This window comes from Parus major, chromosome 2, assembly GCF_001522545.3.
Source record: "Parus major isolate Abel chromosome 2, Parus_major1.1, whole genome shotgun sequence".
Lineage (NCBI taxonomy): Eukaryota > Metazoa > Chordata > Aves > Passeriformes > Paridae > Parus > Parus major.
This window is the reverse complement of record NC_031769.1, coordinates 20373012-20381994: the sequence shown is the minus strand read 5'-3', so window position 1 is coordinate 20381994 and position 8983 is coordinate 20373012. Positions and strand designations below refer to the sequence as shown.

At 47.5% G+C, this 8983-nt stretch overlaps 1 protein-coding gene across 1 annotated transcript; it reads right to left on the bottom strand.

The window, feature by feature from the left end:
• Positions 1-32: 32 nt before the first annotated feature.
• Positions 33-8917, bottom strand: C1QL3 (complement C1q like 3). The gene is made up of 2 exons (XM_015619167.3): positions 7267-8917; positions 33-2758 (listed from the first exon to the last, which is right to left on the bottom strand). Exons 1-2 carry the CDS (start codon positions 7852-7854, stop codon positions 2579-2581), a joined length of 768 nt encoding a protein of 255 aa, XP_015474653.1. The 5' UTR covers positions 7855-8917; the 3' UTR covers positions 33-2578.
• Between the last annotated feature and the right edge of the window lie 66 nt (positions 8918-8983).

Here is an 8983-nt window from a genome sequence, read left to right as displayed (position 1 = left end):
TTTGTAAGGATGCAACACCAGCACTCAAAATATATTACATAATACAGTTTTAATGAGTTGTAATAGTTATAACAAAGGTTGTGATATAAGTCTTTACAAATCAGTATATCAAGATATGATGAAAAAGGAAGAAATGTTTGCCTTATATGTGGTTTTCACATGAAGTGTGTTCTTTGCTCTTGTCTAACTTTAACCAGGGCAGGTGATTTATCCAAAAATGGTCTTATCCAATAGCCTGATTTCAGAAGCTTCTTCAGATTTGACCATGTATGTCTCGTAGTATTGAGCTTTATCAATAAACACCATAGTAAATGCACACTGCTGATTGTGAATGATCTCTAAGTCTAGGTGCAGGACTGTTGGACACTAGGTAGGGAATCTCTAGCTACACTGCCGTGGGAGTGCACTGGCCAGCAACAGCAAGGTGGAGCAAACAGACAAGTCAGGTACACATCTGTTATTAAAATAATTGCCTCGTAGAAATTAAACAGGAGTAACCACTACAATGTACAGATATAGGCTGGCACTTTCTCATAAGGTAGAAGCATTAACCATCTGGTGAGATAATACACAAGCAGCTGGCAGCATGATGTCCCCTTGTAAACCCTGGATGAGATTGCCTGGCGATCCTCTCAGTCAGCCTGGGCTCACTCGGCATTTGTTTTGAATTCAACGACTCAAAACAGAAGGAGTAACATGTTCTGTTTAAGGTTCACTCATTCAAACCAGATTTTTAAGGAGATGCATAAAATCTCTATAGACTTTTACTGAGTAGCCAGCACTGGTGAGCTTTTTTGTCAGAGTGGCAGACACTTTGAAAATTTTAGTGCAGATAAATCTAAGTTTGTACCCTTTTTACATTAGACAAGGTTACTTGTGGCAGAGTGTATGAAATAGCAATGCTAGGGATAGCCTCTATTACTCTTTAATGATTTATAGAAATGTTACCTTGATTTTGCCAAAAAGTTAAAAATGAATAACGTAACAAAGTGTGATAAAGAAATTTAATAATCTTGCTGAAATTTGGGTTTAGAATGGAACCTGCAAGTTTTAACCTTAGAGAAATCTCCTCCCAAAACAAAAACAAATAATAAACCTATTTTCTGAATAAAAAAATTATGTGGACATTACTGCTATGATTGATTTTAAAGCATTTTTATAATTATGTATCTGTGTTTAGTTTAATTCTCCAAGCCATTAATCCTCTATATGGATTAAGCTTCTTTGAGACTTTATATATCTATATCTATATGAATGAGAAAAATAGGTTTTAATACACACTTTTTTTTTGCATGTAAATATCTGCTTTTTTCTTTGCATATGTGTTATCATTTTTTGGTAATATGCTTCTCTGTGTCCATCTCGTAGGCAGGCCTTACCACAGACTGGTACTAGCTTCCATGGAAAAGGTCTGACAGCATTTTCTCACGTGTCAGATCTCCCACTCTTCCTTTGTTGGAAAAGTCCCACTAACTTCAGTGAGACAAGACACCTAAAACAATAAAGGTTTGACCCATTATATTCCTATGAAATTCTAGTGGAACATCTGCAGTACATTAATCCGTAACTACTTTATTAAAAATAGAACCCAGGTACAGACTAAGTGCTAAGACTAATGAAGACTAATTGCTGCAAAGAAAACACTCTGCCTTAGTCTGATGGTGTGGATGCCAGGCTTTCTAAATATTTACACAACTAACCATCAAGAATGGGCCTGTAATAATTGTCTAAATATATATTTACATGTATACAAATTAAAAGCCAAATCCCTTTTCCACTAATAGCAATGAGAGTTTTGCCATTTGCTTTGGTGGAATCAGGGATATGGTTCAATAGAATAGTTTGTCAACTGTAAATTTTTTCAGGGAAAATAGTGTTTCTTCTATCTTTCTTTTTATTCTAGAGGACAGCTAAGGGAAAGACAAAATTTAAGTAGCTCCACTGGATTGATTTTATGTTAAAAGTCTAATGTAAACCTACAAAGCAGGAACATTGAGTTAAGGCTTGAAGCTGATTACTTTCTAGTTTTAAGTGGAAGGGTAAGAAAAGTACAAGGCAAACAATTTCTTTGCAGAGAGAAAGTGTATTTTGATTACCTCTTCCTTTTATTGTAAAATCATTCCTCACCACACTATGAGTGGACTCCAAGCATCATTGTTAGCAGGTAAGTCACAAGAACCAAAGCTGAAGTATGGATAAAGCAGCAAGATCATAACACATTAAAGTATCATATACACTGAAGAAATAACTCAGCGTCCTTAGGTGGGCTTTTCTTCCCTATAAAAATTTGATCTATGTAGAACTTCATTCACATGGACACTAACAATGAGGAAGTATTTGCTTTGGCGGAAGTGGATCGCACATCTGTTTAACTTGGTTTGTGGTTTTTAAACATAAGGTTTCTCTGTGTTGTACAGATGTGAATCAGGTAGCATTCGACTTTTCCCCCCGCTGCTGAGGTGTTCGGTGGTCACTCTCTGCCGGGGTGCTTGTTTCATTGACTTTTGCCACGCAAATCCATCGTTTAGAAGAGCAAGCTTCATTTCTCGACTGGTTTGGTGGGTCTTTTTACTCATTATCAGTCAGCATAAATAATAAATCCAGAAAATGTGCTGTATTTGTTGTTGTTTCCTCCATGTGCTTTTCCTCCATCTAATTTAATGTAAACTTCATCTCCTGGCTCCAAGTGAAGAACCACGCTGTTACTGGCATAGTCGTAGTTCTGATCAGCATCCTGAGCAATTGCACTAGCTCGGACCTACATAAAATACAGAATAACTGGTTAAGAAAACTCAGGCAATTTTTCCTGCCTGGTGAAATTAAAGCATATCCTCAAAGTTTTATTTAACATGCATGAGTTACTACTTTTTAAACATCTGGCTATGTATACTGTAGCTTATTCCTATGGCTATTGCTTATTTTCTCCTGCTGTACTTCTGAAACTAAAGCAGTAATAGTCTCCTTTCTCAGTCATCCGATGAATACACAACTGCCTGATCTTCTGTAGATGTCTGGAGCCTTTTTAAAAATATCGGTGAGGATAGCTGGAGTTGGGAAAACTGGATCTGATCATGTGCCAGATTTACACTGGTGTGACTTTTGTAGCAGTGGGACAAGTGATTGACAATGGTGAAGATCCACAGAGAGGCCCACAAGGCCCACAGGGAATTCCCAAGATGGACTTTTTTCAGAGGCAGTTTATTGTCATACTAAGTAATAGGCTCATGCTGCAAAGAAGACTACAAGAAGTACACCGCCCTCCACACACATGCACACAAGCAGTCTGGATTTGGAAAAACTGCTATTACCACATTTCAGTAAGCAAACATTTAATTTCACTGTTTTGAAGAGATGCACTTTTGAAAAAATCACAGGCAAGTCACTATTTGCTGTAAGAGGTTTTTGGAATTTACAAGTCATTGAAGGCTTTTCATTTGCAACTTTCCCTTAAACATACTTTTTCCCCATTTATCCCTTGGTGTTCTACTACTGATTAAATTTGACATTTCATGAAAACTGGAAGTAATCTGTAATTTCAAGATATATGTTGGTTTCCAGCAATAAACAGCCTGTGCCATTGCAAGTCTCCAAATCATTTATATATAATTTGACTCTGTTTGGTAAAATATTTAAACATGGTTCTATGTGATTTATTTCAGTGTAACACGTCATCTTCTTGTTGCTTGTCTTTGTTCTAGTGTAGTTACAGAGCAGTAAAAGATTTAGTGGCATTGCAAATCTGAACTAAGTAATAATGCATGACTTGGCGTACTATATGTGGGATTTTTTCTGCTCTGAACTGAAAAAATAGGCTATAAGTCACAATTTTCCATGGATTCCTTTCAAAGTTTACATGATAAATTTCTAAATTAAATTTTCATGTGATATGATTTCACATTAATATTGAAATGTTAAAAAGGAGGGGGTTCTTTTACCATGCAGGATCTTACGGCATTATGCAGCTTAAAAATCACAGTAGGTGGAAATTCTTTATGCATCCTCTAAGAACAGTGAGAAAGGCTGCAAAGGCTTGCAGAGCTGTGACAGGCTGCAAATTTAAACTGATACGTGGCATGATGAAAAACCCCAACTATTTCAGGACTTCTTGATCCTGGCTTGCCTGGTATTGTTTACAGAGGTGATCTATTTTGCTAGTTTTTTAAGCAACAATTATTCTAAGTACTGGATGTTTCCTTTGGAATAGTGTCTGGCAGGGCAGAGTTGAAGGCTCTGGGCCATTAACCCTGGAAAGACCTTCCAGAGAAATAATGGACTGAGATGGTTGCTGGCAGTGGAAATGGAAAGGGCAAATGGGGAGGAGTGAAAAGGCTACAGACAAGGTAGAAAAACTTTCACAGAGAACTAGTATCTTGCATAATGGTGAGAAAAATGGTTTAAAGGAATTTTCAAATTTCCATTTACTTCCTAATGAAATGCTACTTCATGGATTTGTATAAAATCTTGTGGATGGTAAGGGAGAATTCAAAATATATCAGTGACTGTCCTAAGGGAGTCAGCATGTGGACACTGGCTACAACAGCCAATTCATTTTTAAGAGTCTACATAATACATGCGGTCTGGGAAAAAAAATATTCTGGGTATTGAAAGTCTAGAAACCAAAATGCAAATCTTACTGCCCTGTGTGTAGCAGCAAAGCTCCTGGATGCTATTCTTAGTGGGTTTACCTTCTTGCTTGGTTAGCCAGAGCAATTTCTTTATGAAGCCTAGGAGAACAGTCTCAAATGAATTCTCAGTGTACTGCTGCAAGAGGGTAAGTGTATCTCCAAATTAAAGCATTATGATAAATATATTTTACAAGTTCCATGTAAGTTCTTTCATGAAGCTGCACTCTCAGCCTGCACACACATACCTAAGCTGTGTGACCTCAGCACTTCCCTCTCCAAGCTAGATAACCATTAAAGCAGACAATGTGGTAACACTGGGTTACCTTGAGTTTCCATGTACATATTGCTTAGGAATGGTTTTGGGTTTTTTTTTTCTGTAAGTCATACAATCTTTAATATTTTGGGTTTTTTCATCATTAGAGAGCACTGGATTTATAATGTTGCTTTTGTCACTCCATGTAACTACTTACTTCCAAAATTTCTGAGCTTCCTTACAAATATACATAAAAGCTTGTCACATCAGAATTTAGCGTTTCAAGTATAAATCATAATCACTGAGGCATTAAAACTGTGGGTCGATTTAAAACCATTTATATGCAGGTATTTACCTAAGTATCTTGTATATTATACACAAATTTACACCTTCTTTGGGTGTTTTTTTTCTTTCTTCTTTGAATAACTTTGAATATGAGTTTAATTTGTCTCATGCCTGGAACTGGAAGTAGCTATATTTGGAAATAGTTAGACCTCAGGTTTAATTGAATATTTGTAATTGGACACTTCTTTAAAACTACTGCTTCATATTTATTTTTCAGGGTTTGGGAAAATAAACACTCTACTTTATAAATAGGGGTAAAAATAGATCAATTCTTTAATTGTAAGTAAAATTATGTTCCTGCAGTGAACAATATTGCTTTTGTAGGAGGATATCAAAGTGAATATATTAGGATGTACTTTGTTTTACTAGTCCTGGTTTATCTGCTGAGACAGTATTTATGGTAGACATTTTCTAATTTAATTAATTGCCACCGATGTCCTCATTATTCTGTTTTCACAGTCCTTCTGAGGAGTCATAAACAAAAGGTTAAGTGGCATATCAGATTAATTTACTGGCCGCCGCCGCTCCCGTGTGCGCTGAGCACAAAGGGCCGCCAGCCGGCCGTGCTCGGCGGGGGAGGAGGAGACGCGCAACCGAATGAGTCTTTCCGCGGCCGCCAGGCACGGCGGGGACACGGGGTCCGGTGTTCGGTCCTAGGGACACTGCGGGGAGCCGATCCATCCCCCGGCCTACCCCGCCGGAGGGCGAGCAGCCCAGGGAGAGCGGCAGCGCCGGCTCCGGGCTCCCCGAGCGGCCAGCCCGCCCTGCAGCCCCTGCGCGCCGGGACGGCTCGGGCGCTCAGGGACCTGTTGAGCCGGCGGGTCCCTCGCCCTCCCGCCGCACGGGGGCCGCGGTACCGGCGGGAGCACGGCGGAGCTCCGGGGACACGGCAACGACTGGGCACCTCGCACTGTCCCTGGGCACCCAAAGCCTGGAGGGACGGCGGTGCCTCTAAACGCCGTAAGAATTAGTGCCAGCCTAACCGTATCTGTTAATTAAGCACAGAAGAGGCGCAAAATTGCAAAGGATGGCTCCCCGGGGCAATGTAACAGGCACAACCCCTGCGAGAGCAGTGACTATGTTTATCCTAATTAAAAGGGATGATTCCTCTGAATTTCAGACGACAGCATAGCGAGGCCTTTAATTATTTCCGATGTTTCCATCCTGCCCACGGAATGCCGACAGACTCGGGTCCTGCCCGGGCTCTCCGGACAGCCGGTGTGCCTCCCGGCACGGCCCGTGCCGCGGCGCCGGCCCGCCAAGGGCTCAGGTCTGCGGCCGCCGAGCTCGCTCCATCACCAGCTCTCCTGACAGCGAGAAGAAGCCTCCCTCCCCTCCGGGGCCTGAGCGTGTCAAACCCGGCGCTCCGCTACGTGGGAGCCCCGTCCCGTGCCGTGGCTGCGTTCCTCCCACTCGCCTCACCCTTTCCCCACATAGCACCACCCTATCCTGAGCTCACCCACCGGCCCTGGCTCTCTTTTCTTGCCGGGGATTTTCCCCTCCCCGAAGGAGCGCCGGGCTCCTCTTGCCCCTGCGTGGGCAGCGTTGCTTGTGCGCCCGCCCCCCGCTCCCGTCCCGGCAGAGCTGCGGGCAGCGCTCCTCGGCGGGTCGGTGGCCAGGGCGGGCCGGGAGCTGCTCTGCTCAGTCTGGGAGCGGTGCCTGCGGCACGGCTCTCGGAGAGGAGAGCGCGTCGAGTCCGCGTTCACTCAGCAGCCCCGGCGGCCTCGGCTCTGCTCGAAACACCCGGTCCCACGGCAGCCTTCGGGCACCCGAGGCGGAGCGGAGCGATGCTCCCCGCAGGTTCCCCGCCAGCTGCCGAAAGGCGGCCGCCGGTCCCCCTCGGCCGCCCGGGCTCGGGCTCCGCTCCCCCGGCACGCATCCGCGCCGCCTCCGGCGGTCTCCCGGCTCCCCCTCCTCGCCCGCTTCCCGCCCTTCCCGCGCCGCTCCGCCCGCCGCCCGCACAGCGCCCGCTCCCACGGGGAACCCCCCTCCGCCCGGGCGCCGCTGCCCTCTGTCCCCGGCTGCCCCCGGCGCGGCGCCCACCTGGTTGTTCTTGCAGAGGTCGGCCCACATGCTGGTGCCGTCGCCGCCCCGCATGAGCACATGGTAGGTGAAGAAGTAGATGCCGGGGATGGAGCAGGTGAACTTGCCGGTGGTGGGGTCGTAATGGTTGCCGAGGTTGGTGACCACGTCGTCGAACTTGAGTACCTCGTAGCCCTCGTGCTGCCGCTTGAGGCCGGCGTAGAAAGCGATTTTGGGGACGGTGCTGTAGGTGGCAGCGCTGATGGCCCCCGCCGCGTTCAGCCCCGGCGCCCCGGGGGGGCCCGGCAGGCCCTGCCGCCCCGGCTCGCCCTTCTCACCCGGCGGCCCCACCGGGCCGGGCGGCCCCGGCTCCCCCGGCGGGCCGCGGGGCCCCGCTTTGCCCGGCCGGCCGGCCTCCCCCTTGGGCCCCTGGATGAAGGTGGGCAGGGACTGCATGAGCCCGCGGTCGGGCGTGGCCGCCGTGCTGGGCGCCTTGGTGCCGCCGTAGGGGTCGCAGACCATGCGGCAGGTGCCCAGCATCTCGTAGTGCGCCGAGGTGCCGGCCGAACTGACCAGCACCGGGATGAGGATGACCAGCAGCAGCACCATCACCACCCCCAGCGCGCCGGCCGCGATCAGCCGCCGCCTGCTGCCCACCAGCCGGCTCAGCGCAGGGCGATCCTCTTGTCTGCTTTTGGACAAAATCTTGATGGTTGGCGGGGTTCCTCCTCAGAGCCGAAAAAACGCCGAGCCCGCTCGAGCTCGGCTCCCCTGGGGCTCGGCCGCCCTCCCAAGGGCCGCCGGTGTTGCGGGGGCTCCCGCGGGTCGCGGCGCTCCGCTGCGGCCGCTGCAGCCGCCGGGCGGGAGAGGGAGCGGAGCGGAGCGGGAGAGGGAGAGGGAGAGCTGCCGCCGCGCCCCGGCCGCCCGCACTTTTATGCTCCCGCTGGCGATCGACTTTTTTTTTTTTGCAGGCTGTGCCAGTCCGAGTCAACTTTCCCTGGAACTTGCCTTTCCTCTCGCGATCGCCCCGCTCGCCTCCTCGCTCTCTCTCTCCCTCCCTCTCTCTCTCTTTTCGCAGAGACGACAGTCCTCAGCGGGGACGCGCCTCCCGGCCGCCCCGGTGCCCGCCGCCCGGTGCCCGCGCCGCCGCGCCGGAGCCGGAGCCGGAGCCGAAGGGAGAGCGGGATCCTGCCCGGGTGCCACCTGCCAGGAGAGGAGGAGGCTGACGAGCGCGCTGGAGCAATTTATAGGCACCCAAAAGCGCAGGGGAAAGGGGAGCTGCTTTGGCATCTCATTCCAGCATCTGCTCTGCTCTTCCCACTCACAGAGAGTTTGGCATTACTCTGGCAGTGTGGGAAATATATATTTTTTTTTCTTTTCTCCCTCCCCCACCCCTCCCGCAAACGGATGAACAGCGAAATCGTGAGCCTCACTCACTAGCTGCATCTTGCGATGACAGCTCTTTCTGAAGCAGACCGAAAGGAAGAGATGTGTTTAGCAGCCTCTGGGTACCCTTCAGGTCACCGATCGAGAATTAAAAGGTCAATCCACCTCCTGCTTAACGATTCCCTGAGGCCACTTTGCCATGTTAGTGTTTTCTGGGAAATACCGCTTTAAATGCAGGGATGTATTACCAATTGTCCAAGTAAAAGTTATTTGAAAATATACCTCCCACAATAATAAAGAGATTAACGTGTCTGGCAATTTCGAATCTCCCTCTTACTCCTAGTCCCAATTG